We start from the raw sequence: 22,515 nt of genomic DNA, 5'->3' as shown, positions 1-22,515 counted from the left end.
TGACTCACACACAGCTAGACTGACTCACACACAGCTAGACTGTCTCACACACAGCTAGACTGACTCACACACAGCTAGACTGACTCACACACAGCTAGACTGACTCACACACAGCTAGACTGACTCACACACAGCTAGACTGACTCACACACAGCTAGACTGACTCACACACAGCTAGACTGACTCACACACAGCTAGACTGTCTCACACACAGCTAGACTGACTCACACACAGCTAGACTGACTCACACACAGCTAGACTGACTCACACACAGCTAGACTGACTCACACACAGCTAGACTGACTCACACACAGCTAGACTGACTCACACACAGCTAGACTGACTCACACACAGCTAGACTGTCTCACACACAGCTAGACTGACTCACACACAGCTAGACTGACTCACACACAGCTAGACTGACTCACACACAGCTAGACTGACTCACACACAGCTAGACTGCCTTACACACAGCTAGACTGACTCACACACAGCTAGACTGACTCACACACAGCTAGACTGACTCACACACAGCTAGACTGCCTTACACACAGCTAGACTGACTCACACACAGCTAGACTGACTCACACACAACTAGACTGACTCACTCACAGCTAGACTGACTCACTCACAGCTAGACTGCCTTACACACAGCTAGACTGACTCACTCACAGCTAGACTGACTCACTCACAGCTAGACTGACTCACAACTAGACTGACTCACACACAGCTAGACTGTCTCACTCACAGCTAGACTGACTCACACACAGCTAGACTGACTCACACACAGCTAGACTGACTCACACACAGCTAGTCTGACTCACACACAGCTAGACTGACTCACGCACAGCTAGACTGACTCACTCACAGCTAGTCTGACTCACACACAACTAGACTGACTCACTCACAGCTAGACTGACTCACACACAGCTAGACTGAGTCACACACAGCTAGACTGACTCACACACAGCTAGACTGACTCACACACAGCTAGACTGACTCACTCACAGCTAGACTGACTCACACACAGCTAGTCTGACTCACACACAGCTAGACTGACTCACACACAGCTAGACTGACTCACTCACAGCTAGACTGACTCACTCACAGCTAGACTGACTCACAACTAGACTGACTCACTCACAGCTAGACTGTCTCACTCACAGCTAGACTGACTCACACACAGCTAGACTGACTCACACACAGCTAGACTGACTCACTCACAGCTAGACTGACTCACAACTAGACTGACTCACTCACAGCTAGACTGTCTCACTCACAGCTAGACTGACTCACACACAGCTAGACTGACTCACACACAGCTAGACTGACTCACACACAGCTAGACTGTCTCACTCACAGCTAGACTGACTCACACACAGCTAGACTGACTCACAACTAGACTGACTCACACACAGCTAGACTGACTCACACACAGCTAGACTGTCTCACTCACAGCTAGACTGACTCACTCACAGCTAGACTGACTCACACACAGCTAGACTGACTCACAACTAGACTGACTCACACACAGCTAGACTGACTCACACACAGCTAGACTGACTCACTCACAGCTAGACTGACTCACACACAGCTAGACTGACTCACAACTAGACTGACTCACACACAGCTAGACTGACTCACACACAGCTAGACTGACTCACACACAGCTAGACTGTCTCACTCACAGCTAGACTGACTCACTCACAGCTAGACTGACTCACACACAGCTAGACTGAGTCACACACAGCTAGACTGACTCACACACAGCTAGACTGACTCACAACTAGACTGACTCACACACAGCTAGACTGACTCACACACAGCTAGACTGACTCACAACTAGACTGACTCACACACAGCTAGACTGACTCACTCACAGCTAGACTGACTCACACACAGCTAGACTGAGTCACACACAGCTAGAATGACTCACTCACAGCTAGACTGACTCACAGCTAGACTGACTCACGCACAGCTAGACTGACTCACTCACAGCTAGACTGACTCACAGCTAGACTGACTCACGCACAGCTAGACTGACTCACTCACAGCTAGACTGACTCACACACAGCTAGACTGAGTCACACACAGCTAGAATGACTCACTCACAGCTAGACTGACTCACTCACAGCTAGACTGACTCACTCACAGCTAGACTGAGTCACACACAGCTAGAATGACTCACACACAGCTAGACTGACTCACAACTAGACTGACTCACACACAGCTAGACTGACTCACTCACAGCTAGACTGACTCACACACAACTAGACTGACTCACACACAGCTAGACTGACTCACTCACAGCTAGACTGACTCACACACAGCTAGACTGACTCACTCACAGCTAGTCTGACTCACACACAGCTAGACTGACTCACACACAGCTAGACTGACTCACACACAGCTAGACTGACTCACTCACAGCTAGACTCACACACAGCTAGACTGACTCACTCACAGCTAGACTGACTCACAACTAGACTGACTCACACACAGCTAGACTGACTCACACACAGCTAGACTGACTCACTCACAGCTAGTCTGACTCACACACAGCTAGACTGACTCACACACAGCTAGACTGACTCACACACAGCTAGACTGACTCACTCACAGCTAGACTCACACACAGCTAGACTGACTCACTCACAGCTAGACTGACTCACACACAACTAGACTGACTCACAGCTAGACTGACTCACTCACAGCTAGACTGACTCACACACAGCTAGACTGACTCACTCACAGCTAGACTGACTCACACACAGCTAGACTGACTCACAACTAGACTGACTCACACACAGCTAGACTGACTCACTCACAGCTAGACTGAGTCACACACAGCTAGAATGACTCACTCACAGCTAGACTGACTCACACACAGCTAGACTGAGTCACACACAGCTAGAATGACTCACTCACAGCTAGACTGACTCACTCACAGCTAGACTCACACACAGCTAGACTGACTCACTCACAGCTAGACTGACTCACACACAGCTAGACTGACTCACACACAGCTAGACTGACTCACTCACAGCTAGACTCACACACAGCTAGACTGACTCACTCACAGCTAGACTCACACACAGCTAGACTGACTCACTCACAGCTAGACTGACTCACACACAACTAGACTGACTCACAGCTAGACTGACTCACAGCTAGACTGACTCACTCACAGCTAGACTGACTCACACACAGCTAGACTGACTCACTCACAGCTAGACTGACTCACACACAACTAGACTGACTCACAGCTAGACTGACTCACAGCTAGACTGACTCACACACAGCTAGACTGACTCACACACAGCTAGACTGACTCACTCACAGCTAGACTGACTCACACACAACTAGACTGACTCACAGCTAGACTGACTCACAGCTAGACTGACTCACAACTAGACTGACTCACACACAGCTAGACTGACTCACACACAGCTAGACTGACTCACACACAACTAGACTGACTCACAGCTAGACTGACTCACAGCTAGACTGACTCACAACTAGACTGACTCACACACAGCTAGACTGACTCACTCACAGCTAGACTGACTCACACACAACTAGACTGACTCACAGCTAGACTGACTCACACACAGCTAGACTGACTCACACACAGCTAGACTGACTCACACACAGCTAGACTGACTCACTCACAGCTAGACTGGGTGCATGAGCGTGCGCGTGAATAAGCACGATAGTGGATCGCTACATCGCCCCCCCAACAGCACCACCACCACCGATTCGCACGGTTGTTGGCTACGGTACGGTGCGAAAGAAGTTCAACGCACGCACGTCTCCACACATCCAAGCGGGGGCCGCCTACCTCCATAGTTGACGAGCACGATGGCCAGCGTGTAGTCCTTGCTCAGCATGACGCACGCCCAGGCACACGAGGGGCGCGGTCACCGCCCTCCCCACGAGGTTATTTATTTACCAAGGCACAGACGCACACGCGGACTAACAGACGAACCCCCAGGGCCACCGCTGCCTCCGCAGACTGTGGGGGGGCTCTGGACACCAGGCGACGGTCAAGACACAACCCCCCCCCCACCACCGCTGCCTGCACGTGCCGTGCCGCACAGCACAGGAGGCGACCCCGTTCCCTGCTCCGGGAAGGATCGGCCGAAGGGTTCCGGCAGGTGGAGCCACGCGGCTCCCGGGGATGCGTGGTGGTGGGTAGGTGGATGTTGGGTGGGTCTTGGGTGGGTGGGTGTGGGGTGGGTCTTGGGTGGGTGGGTGTGTGTTGGGTGGGTCTTGGGTGGGTGGGTGTGTGTTGGGTGGGTGGGTGGGTGTGTGTTGGGTGGGTGGGTGGGTGTGTGTTGGGTGGGTGGGTGGGTGTGTGTTGGGTGGGTGGGTGTGTGGTGGGTGGGTGGGTGTGTGGTGGGTGGGTGGGTGGGTGGTGGGTGCGTTGGGTGGTGGCTGGAGGGTACGTGGGTGGGTGCGTGGGTGGTGGATGCGTGGTGGTGGGTGGGTGCGTTGGGTGGGTGTTGGGTGGGTGGGTGTTGGGTGGGTGGTGGGTGGGTGTGTTGGGTGGGTGGGTGTTGGGTGGGTGGGTTGATGCGTGGATGTGTGCGTGGATGCGTGGGCGCGTGGGTGGTGAGTGGGTGGTGGGTGGGTGGCTGGTTGGTGGGTGGTTGGTGGGTGGTTGGTGGGTGCGTGGGTGGGTAGTGAGTGGTGGGTGGTGAGTGGTGGGTGGGTGGGTGGTGGCTGGTGGGTGGGTGCGTGGTGGGTGGGTGCGTGGTGGGTGGGTGCGTGGGTGGGTGGCTGGTTGGTTGGTGGATGGTTGGTGGGTGCGTGGGTGGGTAGTGAGTGGTGGGTGGGTGGTGGCTGGTGGGTGGGTGCGTGGGCGGTGGGTGCGTGGGCGGTGGGTGCGTGGTGGGTGGATGCGTAGTGGGTGGCTGGTGGGTGGTTGGTGGGTGGCTGTTGGGTGGGTGGTGGTGGGTGGGTGGGAGGGAGCGGGAGCCCCTTCCCCTGCCGCCACGGGTCGGGAGGCCAGCGATCTGCGCCGACCGTGGCACGGCACGCGCCGCTCTGACGTGATCGCGCTCTCCCCCCCCCCTAGCAACAGCGTCGTCAAGGGCACCGGGGGGGGGGGGGTACCAGATCACGGCGGCACGCAGGCGCGCGCGCGCACAAAGACAAAAGATCCCCCACCCCTCCGTAGCCTCAGCAGACTGTTGGGGCAAGTGCTGTTCGCGAGCACCCTATGAATGACGGCCACGGCGCACGATGGGGGTGGGTGGCCAGCACCACGCCCGACCGCCTTTGTCTCCCCAGTGGCGATGTTTACACGCCGCAACCACGTACTCTACTTGGGGCTGAGTCAACCTAGGGGAAGCCCAGGACCGGTTTAGATAATCGTCACTGGTGTTGGCCGTGAGTGGGAATCGAACCCGGGTGCACACACGCGCACATTTACACTCACGTCATCACGCACAAAGACAAACATTCCCTGCAAAGCCATTAACAGGCTGTTGGTGCTTTTAGTGAGCGCCTATGAAGGCTGGCAAAGCACATAAGGGGGTGGGTGGCCAGCACCACGTCCGACCGCCTTTGTCTCCCCAGTGCTGACGTTTACACACCATGCCAAGTACTCATCTAAGGCAACATATGACGAGTTCAAATATCGCCACTGCTATCGGTCATGAACACACACAAATACGACAAAAGCCGCCATTCACCACGAAGCGGCAGTGCACCTCGCCTGGCACAGGCCATGTGAAGTGTCAAAGGCCTGTTGACGGGTCACAGGAGAGACCCAGGTGCCATGGGTTGACTGATTGAGATGACTGGTACAGGCACCAACTGTGCTCCCTACTCTGCTAATTTGTGGCATTTTTACCGCCCAGTGCTCCGCTCTGTTGTTGCTGCAGGCAGAATGTCTCCTCCATCGAGACCGATCTTGACACCGCTGGTACCAGTCATTGGCAAGTCCACTCAGCTCCACATCCTCCTGTGCCACATCAGCCCATCTCTTCTCTTGCCCGTGCCGTGCATGTTTATCCCCCTCTATCAGGTCAACAGAAGCTGCTTGGGCATATGGTGGCTGGGCATGTGGGCTACAAGACTCAACCAATGCAGCTTCACCTGCAGTAAGAACTCATTGATGAGACAGGATCCGTGCGCTCCTCACACAATCCAGCCTAGTTAAGCACGGAATAGATCATAGGCAGGCCAGCCTAAATGTATCAAACCAGTGCAGATGTTCGTTAAGAGAGGTCCGCACCTCCGATTAGCACGGTTGGCTACGTACTGTGCAAAATAAGTTCAACATACATACAACTTTTGCAAGCACACACAAGAGAGTGCATCACTGTGGCCGAGAAGACCTGGAGTTACAAGTTGTAACTTTGACGACCAAGGTCACAAATGAGCCTCGTCTCGAACCTGAGTTTTTACACCTGCCCTGAACCACCTCCCATTTCGGGGGTTTACAAGCACAATCCCCTTCTGTCAGTCTCCTGCTGGATGAGGGCCTCCGCAAGCCACGTAGGTCGTGCAGGTTGCATAGGCATTGGAGGACGGAACAGTACAACAATGGATGTTACCCTCAGCGTAGCCCCGTAGCTGCCTACGGAACCTGCTTTGAGCACTGTCCAGGCTCAAGCCTGCTTAGATTCGGAAATCTGACAAGATTGGGTGCATTCTAGACTCGAAGTTTTCGTGACTGCAGGGATCCATACTCCTTGGTTTTTTCGGTAAAGCCACGTAGATAGAACAAATAATAAAAAAATAAAATAATATCACGACGTTTCGACCGCAACACAAGCTCTACCGCTATATTTTTCACCTGACGACGATTGATTGTGTTGCGACCGAAACGTCGTGATATTGTTATTTTTATTATTTGTTCCATCTACGTGGCTTTACCGAAAGACCCAAAGAATACACTGTGTTCTAACATTTTCTCCATTTGCTCTTTAACTTTTACCCAATTATAAAGTCAATTGTAAAGTCACGTAGGTAAAAAATTAAATACATTTTAAAATTAAAACTAAATGAAATCACGACGTTCCAGAAGCAACACAAGCATCCGTCATATTTTTGCTGGAGCGGTCACACCTGATGACGGATGCTTGTGTTGCTTCAGAAACGTCGTGATTTAATTTAGTTTTAATTTTAAAATGTATTTAATTTTTTACCTACGTGACTTTACCGAAAAAAACCAAGGAGTATTGGGTGCATTCCAGGTGAATTGGTCACATGCACGTTCTGTGCAATGAATCTATGAAGCAAAGAACGAATGACAGATGGAGGTAACGAGCACTGGGGGGTTGTTTTTACCGGCGTCATCGGGGGAGCTCCACACGGCGCTGCCCTGGGACAGCGTTGTCCAGCTCGAGTCCTCGTCGCTGCCGCCCGTGTTGCGCATCCCGTAGAAGCTGCGCAGGCCCTGCGCCCCGTCTTGCAGTGCGTCAGCGTCTTCCGCGTCTCCACGGCCGTTCACCTCCTCCTCCTCCTCCTGACCGCCTGCGCTGCCCTTGCCCTGATCCACCACTCTCTCCGGACTCCCGCCATCGCGACATGCTCCCACGTCCTCATCGGGCCCCGCACCGTCGCTCCCCACCTGAGGATGATTCGCCTCCTCGCTCACATCCTCCCCGCTCTCCCTGCCGGCATCCATCATCACCTCGGCTTCTATGTCAACCTTGGTCTCGCTCTCCACCCTGGCACCATCGCTCACGTTTCGGCGGTGGGCGTCACCGGTTCCATCACCGAGCACCTCAGATTTTCTCTCCAAGGCCCCGGCGGGGCCACGGATCTGCACGTCGGCACCGGCGCAGGGGCACTTGTTGCCGGCACTCTCGGCTGGCTCGGCACGGGTTTTGCCGTTGCCGCGGCGGTGCCGAATGCGGGGCCGCGCGGTCCCGGGGTTGTGGTTGGGGTCGTCTCCGTCTCCGCCCTCTCGGCTCTCCTCTCCGTCACATCCCTCGTGCCGGTCCCGGTCTCCGTCTCCGCCGCCACCGCAACCGTCCGGCACTCCACTCTGCCTCAGCTCCGAGTACCCTGTGCTTTCGTGAGGCCTCACGGCCGTCATCAAGGGCTGATGGCCGTTGAGCGGAGCCCTAGAGGAGGCCGCTGGACTGCGGGGGGCGAGGTCTGCGGCAGGCCCCTGCTTTCGCAGGAGCTCGGCGGTGAGCAACTCGTTGTGCGAGACGCGCAGGTTGAGGAACGTCGGCGGCAGGGCCGGCGCATTGCGGTTCACCGTGTCCTGCGGGACGGCCTGCAGGGGCGAGTGGGCCGTCATGTTTCACGTCGGGGGCCGCCCCACGCCTGGCAACAAAAACACACGCACACGTAAAGCACACGCACAGACATCATTCGCGGACGATCGCAGATGCAAGTGGCACGTGTTTAAAACTCAGTTTCACGGCGCCTGTGCTGCTGGCCTCAATTTTTGGTGAAAACCTCACAAAATCATGACGCAACGGTGGCGGCCACAATGCCTTGCACAGGGCGCGCAGGCGACAGCCACGGCAGCAGCAGCAGCTTCTACACAGCCAACGTGAGCGCAGCTCACTCGGGCGCTGGCTTTGTAGCGTGGATGAGAATCATGACACACAAGCAACAATGTACGCATGAAATTATTTATTTCAATAAAAAAATATATTCTGTCTGCTTCAAGTGACCTCTGCAGCCATTTATTATTATTGTTGTTACGCTTGTTGATCCGGGAAGGCCTCATGGAGTCCCAAGAATGTTTTTCAGGAAGGTCCTGCTTTGTGGTCGATCGTGACGATTGCTGTGCGTTTCCCAAGTGAGTAATATGCGAGTATTTTTTTGCCAATTTGGATCGTGATGCCAGTAAACATTGGCCTGCTCTTTTTCAAATGACACCGATGGTGCGTAGTATTTAATAATAATACACCATCAGCATTAACCAGGTCGGCCCGCTGGGTTCGAACCGCAAACCTCTCCAACAAGCGGGAAACTGGCTTCAGGGGGCTGTGCAGGCCGGGGTACGGACACAGACAGAGACACTGCTGCTGAAGAAGTACAACTGGCCGCACGTATGAGTGTGCTCCACCACAAGCGATGTGACACCGAGGGCGGGAGCCCTGAACCGAGCCCACAGCTCCCGCTCAATCCCATGGGCGATGGGCAGACAGGCAGTCAGGTGTGTGGTCATTCAGGTATGGGATCAGTCCAAAATGGGATCAGTGATATATTGGACAGCCAGGTATGTGGTCAGTCATATATGGGATCAGTCCAAAATGGGATCAGTGAGGTATGGGACAGCCAGGTATAGGATCAATGATACTCTTTGGTTCTTTAGGTAAAGTCACGCAGGTATAAAATAAATTTATCACAAATCTAGATCAAACTTGAAATCTAGATTATAGGGTCGATCGTTTGATATGGGGTCAGTTATGTATGGGGTGAACCAGGTATGGAGTCAGTAAGGCATGCAGAGAGTCAGTCAGTCAGTCATAGTCAGTCAAGGAGTCCCTCAATCTGGCATCGTCACTCAGTGAGGCATAGAGTCAGTGAGGGATAGAGTCATATTCAGGGATAGAGTCATATTCAGGGATAGAGTCAGTCAGCCAAGGAGTCAGTGATTTGCAGCTCCGCTCCCAGCGTGCCAGAGCTGCCAGAGCTGCCGGGGCTGACGAAGCCGGGGCTGACGAAGCCGGCGCCGGGCTCCACTCGCTGCCTCCTCGCTCCGCCGGTACAGCAGCAGCAGCGGCCACAACAACAACAGCAGCAACAGCAGCGGCTACAACAACAACAGCAGCAGCAGCATCAGCAGCGGCAGCGGCAGGAGGAGCGATTGAGGTCACCGCCGAGCAGTGGAGGGAGGAGGTCACGGCTCCCAACACGAGCAGCCACGCACGGACAACCCCGCACCCACACGGGGCGCGTGCGTGCACTGCGTAATGCCTGTCCCGGCATCACGCGCGGCGTGTTTCTCGCCTCGGACACCACCGTGCACACTTTGCTCAACACACAGGCGGCAGTGCAGTACACGACGTCTTGCACGCAGTAAACGTCTCGCACGCACCCAGCACACACCCAGCACACACACACACGACACACGATCAGTCTACCCGTCCTGCATGCAGAGTACACGCAGTGCACTTGCACTGGACACTACGCGGAGTAGACTTGTATTAGAAACACAGTGCATATGAGATGCACACACAGTACACTCATCTTGCACACAGTACACTGCACACGCGCGATAAACGCGATCTGCACGCGTGCAGTACGCGTGCTGCGTGTGTACTGCACATGCAGTACACGAGGCTTGCACATTGCACCTCAGCAACGTACGTGCACGCAGAACAAGTGGCCTGCACGAGTACACGTAGTTCAGAGTGCACAGTACACGTGACACACACAGTACACGTGTAACACACAGTACACGTGACACACACACAGTACACGTGTGACACACACACTGCCCACACAGTACACGTGACACACACACAGTACACGTGACACACACACAGTACACTTGTGACACACACAGTACACGTGTGACACACATAGTACACACAGAATACACGTGTGACACTCACACAGTACACACACAGTACACGTGTGACACACACAGTACACGTGTGACATACACACAGTACACGTGTAACACACAGTACACGTTTGACACACTGCCCACACAGTACACGTGTAACACACAGTACACGTGTGACACACACACAGTACACGTGTGACACACACACAGTACACGTATAACACAGTACACGTGTGACACACACACTATCCACACAGTGCACATGTGACACACACACAGTACACGTGACACACACACAGTACACGTCTGACACACACACAGTACACGTGTGACACACTGCTCACACAGTACACGTGTGACACACACACAGTACACATGTGACACACACACACAGTACACGTGTGACACTCACACAGTACACACACAGTACACGTGTGACACACACACAGTACACGTGTGACACTCACACAGTACACACACAGTACACGTGTGACACACACACAGTACACGTGTGACACACACACAGTACACACACAGTACACGTGTGACACACAGTACACGTGTGACACACACACGCAGTACACGTGTGACACACACACAGTACACACACAGTACACGTGACACACACACACAGTACACGTGACACACACACAAACACAGTACACGTGTGACACACACACAGTACACGTGTGACACACACACAGTACACGTGTGACACACACACAGTTCACACACAGTACACGTGTGACACACACACACAGTACACGTGTGACACACACACACAGTACACGTGTGACACACACACACACAGTACACGTGTGACACACACACACAGTACACACACAGTACACGTGTGACACACACACACACACAGTACACGTGTGACACACACTCACACACACACCTCAGGGACCTCTGTCCGCGAGCGCCATGGGAACCGAGGCGCGCGGCTCCGAGCAGCAGCAACGGGCGGAGCCGCACGAGCAAAGACGTGGGCGGGGGCTCGAGGGGGAGGGCGGGGCCTCTCTACCGGAAGAGGCGGGGCCTCTGTACCGGAAGAGGCGGGGCCTCTGTACCGAAAAAGACGGGGCCTCTCTACCGGAAGAGACGGGGCCTCTGTACCGGAAGAGGCGGGGCCTCTGCCCGGAAGCACCTCGACTCGAGAGGGGAGTGGAGCCGCTATTATTAAATGAAGGGGGGGGGGCTCGCGACGTTTCTGGCGGAAAAGGCGGAGCTTACACCGGAAACGGCGAAGTGGAATGGGTCTCCACCGGAAGAGGCGGGGTCTCTGCCGGAACAGCGGGGGGGGAGGGCGCCTCCCATTGGTTGGGGGCGCCTTTACCATTGGGCGGGCCGCTTACCATTGGGCGAGGCTCCTCCCCCCATGGGGCGGGGCTTCGTCGCACAGTGAGAAGGATGAGGTTGAGGCGGGGCTTCAACAACCCGGCAGCCAATCAGCGCGGCGGTTGCGCGAACCCAACGGCAGCGCATTGTCGGGGGCGGGGGGGGTCACGGTGGCTCCGCGGGAGCCAATAGGAGCCGCGCTGCCGCGAATCAAATTAAAGTGGCGCGGGGCCTTTAAAGCAGCAGCAGCGGCGGCGGCGGCGGTGGCGGCGTGGGCGGCGTGGGCGGCGTGGGTGGTGGTGGTGGGGGAGACAAAGTCGTGCAGAGGAGAATACAAGTTGGGGGCAACTGTTGCACTCGTTTTTACACCCCGCGGCTGGCGCGCGATGAGAATTGGTGCATTTAAAAATGGTGCCCTCGTGTTAAAGATTGATTACTAAATGCTAACTGTCGAGACGCGTCGAATTCCAAGTAACGTCGCATTTTTGTTTGTAATACACTCGTTTCTTTCGTGTGTTTGCTCGTTGAATGTGTTACGTAAAATTTCACACGCTCTGTTTGCATTTTGACTGCTTGTGTTGTGGTCATTGCAAACATGATCCCTTGGATAAAGGTGTCAGTTCTTGTACCAGATGAAAGGGTAAAAAACCTATTACTATATTCCACACGCTCGTTATTTTCAAACAACAAACAGGTGCTCGTCGCAAAACATACGAAACGAATGCTGCGTCAACGTGGGCCGGTGTCAATGTTTTGCACCGAGGCGGCGTTGAATGATTGCGGTGGGGGGGGGGCCGGGCTTGGCTCCGTCCAGCAGTGGAGCGATCGTGACCCCCCCCGAGATGACCGAGGACGCTTGCACGCCTCTCTGCTGTGCCACAGGCCATGGCAGGGCTGCTGGATCCGGAGTCGCTGCTCGCGCGGGTTCAGAGACGCCTGGAACTCGCGAGCCTGAGCCCCAACTCGGTGAGGACAACGTGGGGGATAGGGGGGTTGGTGTGGGGTTCGTGAATGGGCAGGGATGGAAATGTATAAAAAAAAATAATGCGCCTTTTGGCGTCATCTGGTCCAACACCATGTGAGACTAGGCTCTAAGGAAAGCTGTCTCGGGTGTGGACCAATCAATTTCAAGGATAGTGCACATACATTATCAGAGTTGTGTTTTTTTTGTTTGCATTCCGACCGCAGGTATTGTCGTCAATGCAAACATGACTCGTTGTAAAAAAAGGTGTCAGTTTTGTTGCCAGATAAAAGGGTAAAAAAACAATTATCATATTTTTCTACTAGCAAACGAGGTTCCAATGGTATAAGGATAGGCTCTTTGTGGCAATAATACGGGAGGTGTTTAAGATGTTTTAAACACCAAATAGAAACAATTTGCAAGAAATTAACCACGCACACTGCTTGTGGTGAACATGTTAACAAACATGCTCCGATAATTATGTTAGCATTGTATTTGAAACTGATTGGTCTACACCAGAGACAGCCTTTATTAGGGGCCAGTCTCGCCAGTGTCAGAACAGAGAACACCTAAAGGCGAAACAGCACAAAGACAACGCACTATTAAAGTGTTTATAGCTCCGTGTGAGCAGCTACGAAATGGGACCTTTTTCCAGTATCAAAGTATGAAAAAACAAGAATAGGTCTTAACCTTTCTGGCAATAAAACTGAAGGTGTTAAGATATTCAAACACCAAATCGAAACCATTTGCAAGGAATCAAGTACTGCATTAACCACACGCACTGCCTGTGGTGAGCATGCAAACAAACATGCTCTGATAGTGTATGCATTGTCTTTGAAACTGATTGAAGCAAATGCACTATCAGAGCATTTATAGCTACGGGTGAGCAGCTACAAAATGGGACTTCTTAACACCTGTTTTATTGTCAGTGTAAAACCTATTATTTTTTCATACTTTGATGCTGCCAAAAAGGTCCCATTTCATAGACCTGTTTGTAGATTAACTGTGAATAACGCAACCAATAATAGACATTCATCTCTGGCTGTCGCCTGATGAGGCTGGTTGTAATTACCGGCGAAACGCCACGGTACGCGAATTGTAAATGTTGTGGGTTCATTCTCCAACACACTGGTAGTGCTGAACGAGTAACGAATTGGCATGTTAAGTTTACGTGACCAAACGTTACTAATTGGCTGTGTCGAGTGGTGGTGGGTTTAACGACACATTAAAATTTTCACGATCTAACCCAAAAAAAGCACACGTAGTCATGAAAGCCTACGTGTTTAACTGGATAGAAGGTTACGGGGGCAGCAGTGGTGGAGGGGGTGGGGTAGGACAGCACTGCGATAAGGGTATAGGGCAGCATTTGGCCACTGAAGCAGCTCAGGAATTGTCCAAATCTGTACTCCGTCCCACATGTGTAGCGGAGAGCTGTTTCTCTGATCGTGCTTTCTCACTGAGTGGATTCATTTGCAGCACAGGGTGGGTGAGGGTCTGATGGACGAGGAGGATGTACACAAGGCCACAATAGCCGTTTATCTCACGTATTAAAACAAAAACCTTGAACAACTGGAATCAACACGATAATAAAACCGTTTAATAAAATGCATATCTATGCAGGACAACAAATCGACACTCATGTTTTGCAATCTCCACTGCTCTGCTGCGAGTCCACGCAGAAGGGCAGTGACAACTTCCTTGAAAGCTTGAATTCTTGGGGCACTGTCTCCGTAACGAGGACTTGGCTCCTGTGGCAGCCCTTTCTAGCAGGATTGGAATGAGTCTTTGGGCGTCCAGAAGACAAGCAAGCCCTCTTAAATTCTAGCGCGGCCTCACAGCCCCTGATGACCCCACCTTATCCACCTCTTAAGCCTCTCATTGGGCTTTGCTCCACACAGTGCTGGTCTGCCTAAATATCGAGAGAAATCATCCTTGACAAAAGATCTCGCGTCTCATCTCAACGTGGCTGCTCTAGTTTCCTCGAATTTTGCTCTCCCAGTGACCACTAACATGGGCCGTATCATTTCCGTGTCCTTTATGAGAAGCGTTTCATGGGTTAACCCATTCCCTTATTCCATACACATATCGACATAACATTTGGAATAACTCTTAAAATGAATCCAATTCGCTTCATGCTGTACTACAGGATGGAGGCACAGGGACCCCATGTCTCCCTTCGCCGAGGCCGGCGCTCTCCCTGAGCGACCGGAGGAATCGGCGGCTGCAGGGCCCATCGGGAGGTGGCACCAAGGGCATGGGTCCAGTGGATGGGGGTCGCAAGGAGGGGAAGGAGAATGGGTGGAGCCCACAGCCCGGCAGGTAGAATGCAGCACCAACGTTTGCAAATGTGACTTGTATCTATGAACCTTACCTATGTAGCAATGTAATTGAGGGGCTGTATTGTCTTGGTGTGGTCTTGGATAGTTGTTTTGCTGCCTTGCCCAAGCTTGCGTTTGGTGTTGACAGATCAGCAGGAATATATGTACTTGTGTAATTTGTACTTTTATACGTTTTATGTGTTTATATTTTTTGTGGTTTATTTTTTTTATCGTTTTTTGTTTGTCGATGTAACTCGCTTATCTGCGCCGGTGAAAAAGAGCTTCATAGCTTCATCGGATTCCTCTTTTATCTTAATTATTATATTGTCAGTTGTGAGCGGTCACCCTTATCTTGACAAAGCATTTAACTTTACACCTCTTAACTCATCGGTACACGTTCTAATCCACAGAGCGCAAGGACGGTCCATTTCGTCTGATGACTCGAGTGAAGATGAGCTGCCTTCATGTGAGTAACTGTGATGCTGCTGCCCATGAGGCGCCATGAGTATTAGTCGCTGCACGGTGCGATGGCTTCACTTTGTGCGGGGGTGTGTGCTACTTCGTCAGTCTGCATGCAGGGCTGTGGGGGCCTGAGCCAGGGAGCGCAGTTGTGGAGAGGTCACATCGAGAGCAGCAGTACAGATAAAGCTGTGCAAGGAGCAGGAATCGCAGCCAAAGAGGTCAGGATGCCAACATTACAGCAATGAGAATCAGAATCTTCATACTGGAGGAATCTGATGAGCTATGAAGCTCTTTTTAACAGATGTCCAAGTAGTGGTGGGTCAGCAATTTACATCAACAGAAAAATACAAGGATACAAGAGTAAGATAGAGAAAAGTTAAGCAAGTTGGGCAAGGTAGCAAAGCAACAATCCAAGACCACGGCAAGACAATACAGGTGGCTCGGCTGTACAGCGAACTGCCCGCAATCGCAAAGTTCCAAGTTAAAATCATGGTTGGACCCTTGACTCAACCCATCCATACCTCCAGGGTCAATAAAATAGTATTTCGTGGGGAAGTCAACGGTGGTTTTCCTATGGGATAGACTTTTCCCCGCCACTGGAATGAGGAATTTCCACCACCGGCTCAAGCAAACTATAAAAGAGAGCTGAGCACCACGTCAATGCTCATTTCAATTGGTTATTTTCTCTCCCTTACTCGGTCACTCCCATTTTCCTCCTGTGTTCCTGTAGTTTGAGACGTTTGTTACGCCATGGGAGCGTTACTAATGTAGCGCGTTGTTGCAGGCTGCTGGGCATGGCAAGGTATCTCCGGCTGCCATGGGGAGGAAGGAGCCAGCCCTCACCGGGCCCCAACCTCCACAGCCCAAAAGCTGCTTTGATTCCTCTGATGACGATAATGAATTTGAGACCTGTAAGTCGACTTACGTGGAACACTCTTCACGTCACGTTTTTGTGTAGAACTATTTTGAAAGATAAGACAAAAATGGGTTTGCCACGTAAAAACAAATGTTCCGGTCTATTGGAAAAGTGTGGCGAGCTGAACAAATGCCTAATGCTATTGGCACAAGCCATCCACAAACACCGGGATCCATTTCGAGCAGCGCAACAACATTGTAACATTGCATTATCTACCTGCTGTGTATCATGGTAATCCCTGCTGTTGAGGCACTTAATGCATTTCCATGAGCCTCAGAACTTGAGTGTACTTGCCATGTTTTTAGTCAATCTGAGATGGAGTCAATTATCCAGTCACGTTTTGCTTCATAGGCTGGAGAGAATGCCACACTTTGCAATTCTGGATGAGCGGAAACATGTCGCCACGTCACCCCAAACTTGTTAATCACGAATGTTTAAGGCGACAAGAACATTTAATTTCACATTAACATGCTGGGCGCAAATGTTCAATGAGTGTTTTGACTATATTGTGTGATTTTATCTTTTAGTTCTCCTTAAGATGAAAACTCCTTTGAAAAGCAGAACTCATTTGAAGTCCGTTTCCAGGTAAGAGTTAATGCTATAATTGAGACCTTAGTTTACACTCTTAAATACAAAATCTTATTCACAGTCCTCGATTAAAAGTGAAACGGTTGAATTTGTTTCTAAACAGTTTCTGAGCATAGGCCCAAAAAGCCAAGTGGCCTTTAACAAGCAGCACTATTACATTTGCCATAGATAAAAGTGTTAAGGTTATGAGTGCTTGGGAAAAGACAATAGAAGATGATGCAAATGTGTAGCAGGGCAAGGAAAGAAGCAGAAAGAGAAGTGTGGTGTCTTCTTGGTTCTTTCGGTAAAGTCACGTAGAATGGAAATAATAAAATAATAAAAATAAAACATTATTTCGGTAAAGCCACGTAGAATGGAAATAATAAAATAATAAAAATAAAACATTATTTCGGTAAAGCCACGTAGAATGGAAATAATAAAATAATAAAAATTTAACATTATTTCGGTAAAGCCACGTAGACTGGAAATAATAAAATAATAAAAATAAAACATTATTTCGGTAAAGCCACGTAGAATGGAAATAATAAAATAATAAAAATAAAACATTATTTCGGTAAAGCCACGTAGAATGGAAATAATAAAATAATAAAAATAAAACATTTTTTCGGTAAAGCCACGTAGAATGGAAATAATAAAATAATAAAAATAAAACATTTTTTCGGTAAAGCCACGTAGAATGGAAATAATAAAAATAAAACATGTTTTATTTTTATTATTTTATTATTTCCATTCTACGTGACTTTACCGAAAGAACCAAGAAGATGAATCCCTGCAGTCACGAAAGCTTTACATCGAAAAGAAGTGTGGTGGTTGAACATAGTGTGGAGGAGACTAAAATCTCGTGGACCGAGTTCTCAACGTGGGTGGAGGAACCCACGATGGAAGTTCATGGTAAGAGTAACCATGGTCGTGATATAAGAGCAATAAGTGGAGATGTGCTTGTGTGCTTGCAGAGCTGCTGTGATCAGCTCTGGCAGCGACTTGGACGAAGAGGATTTCAAGTCGGCGCGAGCGAGACCCGTGCTCTCAAAGCGGAGGACCCATTCGCAGCCGGCGGCCTTGCACCAGGGGGTCCTGGGCTCCAGAAGAGTTGCCAACAAGAAACCCAACCCTGAACCTGAACCTTGTGTACCTCCGTTGCGGGCTCGTAGCGTCTCCCTGTCGGTGGGGAGCGGCACCACCAACTCCACGACGCTCGATCGGCCACAGAGAGCATCGGAGCCCCTTCCCGCTGTCCCTGCACCACCGCCCACCACTGCCCAAGCCTCCAAAAGGAGCCTGGCCGACTTCGACGAATTTGATGATGAGTTTGAGAGCCTCATGGACAAAGTCCGCAAGAGCAATTCCAAAAAGCCAGGGAGGAAGAACAAGCCTACCACACCCTCCATGGCAAAACAAGGTTTCTGTTGTCCCTCGACCTGTGGGAACCTTTAACAAACGGCTACATGCATGTAGACCGCCATATGTGGGGTGGTGACGTGGCCCAGCGGCAATGCATTTGCCCCTTGCTGTGACCACCCTGGTCAATGTTGCGGGGTATTAACCATGAAATAGTAGGTGCCGTCTGCTCCACGGTGGACGTTTAAGGTCCCGTATTTCATTCGAAAAAGAGCTGACCATTGTGTACTGGTGCTGTCCAGATTTGCCAAATTATTAAATTTACCTGCAAAATACTAAATTGGTATTACACAGCAACATCGGTTCCACTGAGGACTACTACAGACTGTGCCTGTGAAACACACAGCACCTTAATGATTTTATTTAATCAGCACAACTGCAACTCTTGCTGGGTGGGCAGATAGTGCAGTATTTGTCTGTGTGCGGTTGTGGTAATAATGGTGCGTGTGTGTTGCTGTCTGTAAAATAAGTGGTTTGTGGTGTTGCTAGGCCTGCCTTCGGTGCCATTGTGGGGACAGGAGCCACCTGCACAAATCATCACTCCGCAACTTCCAGCTACCCCAAGGCAGCCTCCAGCATTGCCTCGAAGCAATCGCGTCAAGTCTGGTTCGGACTTGGAGCTCGGCAAGCCCATCGCCAGCGTTCCCTCCCAGTCTAATGACGTTTGGAGCACCAGGTATCATCACAACCGCATGCGTGCATTACCCTGGGTGTGTTTCGCAAGTTGGTGGACGTCCGCTTCAGCCTGGCAGAACCTACTATCTTTCTATTTCCTCCACTGGGCGGAGCACTCTGCCGCAAGGCTTAAATGTCACTCTGCCAACTCGTGAATTACCTTGGGTCTGAGTCCTGTATTTTTTTACCAGCTTTTCTAGCTTCGACAGTTTGCATAAACTTTGTTTATGGCCCCCCCTGGCTCCCGACAGCACATGCTGCTTGCAGACTGGAGCTTCGTGGTGAGCTATCAGAGAGCGGAGTTAATATTTAGTCAGTTACACTCTGCAGAACAGGGGGAGAACATTCAACCTCCACACAAAAGAGGCACCGGAGGGAAAAAGCTTCACAACTCATTGGAATCCTCCAGTCTAAATAAAGGTTCTTGATGTGAGGAATAAGTGGAACCACTGCGCCACCACCCTGCCATGTTGGTAAGGGGAGGTGTGATCACTGCGATGGCAGAGAAACCTCCCGTCGTGAATGTGCTTGCGTGTGTGTGTTTGTGCGTGTGTGAGGCTGCCCCCCAAGTGTGCAGTGCCCGGCTGCTTCTTGGCAGAGCTGTCGAGTCCTTCGTGCCACTACGTTCGCAACTTCAAGAAATGCAAGGCCCAGCTTACGGCGTCGCTCTACAAATTCTACAATGAAACCGTCTTTAAAAATAAGGTCTGGTGGACCATGCTGTTGGAAACTAAAACGTTCAAATTGAAATGACAGTTTTCTGTAATGTATGAACAACTGGCAGTGACTGACCGGTTAAGTTAAAAAGACCTGTATACAGTATCAATGCTGAATCCATGCCTTCTGGTCACTTGTTTGTGCAAAATACCAGCTGCCAAACAACATGGAGCTGCTGTGGAACAACAAGATGCGCAAGACAGCTGGCTACTGTGTGATGGGAAAGGGGCCTGGACCGGCTTGCCAACCCTACGCACGCATCGAGCTTTCCGTCAAAGTGTGCGACAATGCCGGTACTGCAAGCTTGTGAGATGCGACCTACAGAAGGTTTCTTAATGTATTCCAACTGGGTTTGAACGCGGTAATGCATTCGCTTTGTCTGTAGCGGAGGGTCACGTTAACTCTCGTAAATATAATTATCCAATGTAAATTAATGCGAGAAAAACATTTGTGTTTATTAGTGATTTATTGTAGAGAGAACACGCCACATTGATCAAAGTCCCGTTCATTAACGTGTGTTTTATAAATGGCAAGCAGTGTCCACACCTGAGTTATATGTTGTGCAACCAAATCATGCCTGAACTCTTGTGGTATAATCTCCTGTAACTGCTTGGTCCACATCTGAAGCTGTAGTTGCAGAACAAGGATGTGTCTGGTGTTGCTAAATTGTCTGGCCATGCTCTTTACAGCATGGCTCTGCCACTAGTCTGGTTAGCTCCACCCTACACCGAGGTAACAACCGATCCGATCACAAATGTGCATGTGGTGAAAAGGTCGGTACAAATTGCTGAGCAGATGGCTTCAAAATATGTCATCTCATTTGTTCACAGCGATGGCATCCGCACACAAGCCAATTGTCTACATGCAACAGATATGGATGTGCCTGTACTTTGAAAACTAAAGACGAGAAAATAACGAATTGTTACAATGGCGTCGATGTGTTTGATGCACGGCACAGAGCGGCTTCGCGACACGCTGGTGCACGAAATGTGCCACGCCGCCACGTGGCTCATCAACGGGCAACGCGATGGGCACGGGCGGCTGTGGCAGCTGTACGCGCGCACCGCCACGCTGGTGCACCCCGAACTACCGACCGTGTCGCGCTGCCACACCTACAACATCACCTTCAAGTACCGCTACGAGTGCACGCGCTGCAAGAACAGGTGCCACTGCATCATTGCACATGGCTCCTAAACAATGTCACTGTTTTTTATGGTAGCGTGTTCAAAGTTTGTTGTAGAGATTTGTGCTTTGAATTTGGCAGGCCGCCTCGGTTAATACCGGGTGTATTAAACAGGTGGTTTGGCAGGAGTGTGGGCAGCTCGCAATTGGAAGATTGCGAGTTCAAGTTCTCGTGAGGGATTGACTCAGCTTCTGGGATGTCAACATTGTTGTCCTATGGATATACTCCTGCCATACGAATGTGGAATTTCCACAACTGGATCAGGACTTTAAATAGCAGTGCCTCACTGCTCATTTTAGCAGGACATCACTGACGTTTTGCCAACCATTATATGGTTCATAGTGGATGCTCAAGATCCCATGGCACAATTCTACGAGTAGGCCACTGTGCAGGCGGACGTTTAAATGTGAATGGGGAATTTGTGCCACGTTGCAAGAACGAAACACTAATATGCAACATGAAACAAGTGTTTCATTAATGCTGTGTTGACGAGAGGCATGGAGATGTGATCTCTCTGGGTGGTGGTGGCAATCAGTGCTCTTCACTGAGGGGGGCACCATACAAAAGAGGTTGAGAATCCACTTTGGAAGAAACGTTTAGGTTTTTATCATGGATTTTATTACGCAACAATAGGAGATGCTGCCCGCGCACTTATTGTACAAGCTGCACCGTTTAACTGTCGTTCCTCGTCCTTCCCAGCATCGGCCGGCACAGCAAGTCGCTGGACACGGAGCGGTTCGTGTGCGCGCTGTGTCAGGGCCGCTTTGTGCTGCTGCCTCCCGAGGGCCGGGGCAGCACACCGGTCGCCAGCAGGGCCCTCACTCCGTTCACGCGCTTTGTCAAGGAACAATATGGGACCACGCGCTCGGCCCGGCCGGACAGCAGCCACGCAGACATCATGCGCATTTTAGGCGAGCAGTTCTCTAAGAGCAAGCTGCAATGAGTCGTCAGGGTATTGTCAAATAGGAGACTCTTGGTTGGGGCTACAAGCGACTTGGCAAACTGAAGGGAGCATACGGGTCCTTCTAATGTGGGTGAGGAATGTTTCCTACAATGACCAGCTATGTATGGGTAACCAGTGATTAGCGATTCAAATGAGATTTGAGGCATTGGTGTTCTCTTCTCCCTTTTACAGCCCTGAGCCATTGGTGGAAATTTTGCATTTCTAATGTGGGGTGAGATTACAAGACAACCACTTAACTTATCCACAAAGTGGCACTCATTTTTATCGATGCCAGAGGGACGATGGACTGAGTTCCCCCCCCACCCCACCATGATTTTAACTCGCTGCCTTCCGATTGTGGGCTCCTCGCTCTACTGCTGATGAGCCGCCTGGCCAGTTGAGGAATGTTCAACAGCAAATGAGCAGCTATGTGAAGGTGACTGCCATGTTTGAATTATGCTGGTAGCAAACGTGTTGGTTTGTGAGTTTATTTTTTAACGTTTAAAATATAAATA

At 50.9% G+C, this 22,515-nt stretch overlaps 2 protein-coding genes across 2 annotated transcripts in view; one reads left to right on the top strand and one right to left on the bottom strand.

The window, feature by feature from the left end:
• LOC144937570 (amyloid beta precursor protein binding family B member 2-like) overlaps positions 1 to 11,503 on the bottom strand; it is a 28,689-nt gene extending 17,186 nt beyond the window's left edge. The window contains exons 1-2 of the mRNA XM_078864863.1: positions 11,400 to 11,503; positions 7,303 to 8,292 (exon numbers count right to left, since the gene is read on the bottom strand). Coding sequence (XP_078720989.1) covers positions 7,303 to 8,266 — 964 coding nt within the window. The 5' untranslated portion in view covers positions 8,267 to 8,292; positions 11,400 to 11,503. The remainder of the gene's footprint in view (positions 1 to 7,302; positions 8,293 to 11,399) is intronic.
• A 617-nt stretch (positions 11,504 to 12,120) lies between these two features.
• On the top strand, positions 12,121 to 22,000 carry LOC144937505 (germ cell nuclear acidic protein-like). Its single transcript, XM_078864749.1, has 13 exons — positions 12,121 to 12,176; positions 12,722 to 12,805; positions 14,947 to 15,119; positions 15,529 to 15,584; positions 15,686 to 15,798; positions 16,365 to 16,491; positions 17,024 to 17,081; positions 18,038 to 18,483; positions 18,972 to 19,158; positions 19,715 to 19,862; positions 20,029 to 20,167; positions 20,833 to 21,037; positions 21,757 to 22,000. Exons 2-13 carry the CDS (start codon positions 12,725 to 12,727, stop codon positions 21,998 to 22,000), a joined length of 1,977 nt encoding a protein of 658 aa, XP_078720875.1. The 5' UTR covers positions 12,121 to 12,176; positions 12,722 to 12,724.
• The last annotated feature ends 515 nt before the right edge of the window (positions 22,001 to 22,515 follow it).

The sequence above is a fragment of the Lampetra fluviatilis genome, chromosome 19, assembly GCF_964198595.1.
Source record: "Lampetra fluviatilis chromosome 19, kcLamFluv1.1, whole genome shotgun sequence".
Taxonomy (NCBI): Eukaryota; Metazoa; Chordata; class Hyperoartia; order Petromyzontiformes; family Petromyzontidae; genus Lampetra; species Lampetra fluviatilis.
This window is presented reverse-complemented; position numbering and strand designations above follow the sequence as displayed.

Bases quoted from the DNA above. Each gene is read 5' to 3' on its own strand.
- LOC144937505 (XM_078864749.1), top strand. From the start codon at position 12,725: ATGGCAGGGCTGCTGGATCCGGAGTCGCTGCTCGCGCGGGTTCAGAGA. The intron at 16,492-17,023 runs GTAAGTCGACTT...TTTATCTTTTAG, and splicing joins CGATAATGAATTTGAGACCT to TTCTCCTTAAGATGAAAACT. The intron at 21,038-21,756 runs GTGCCACTGCAT...CGTCCTTCCCAG, and splicing joins TGCACGCGCTGCAAGAACAG to CATCGGCCGGCACAGCAAGT.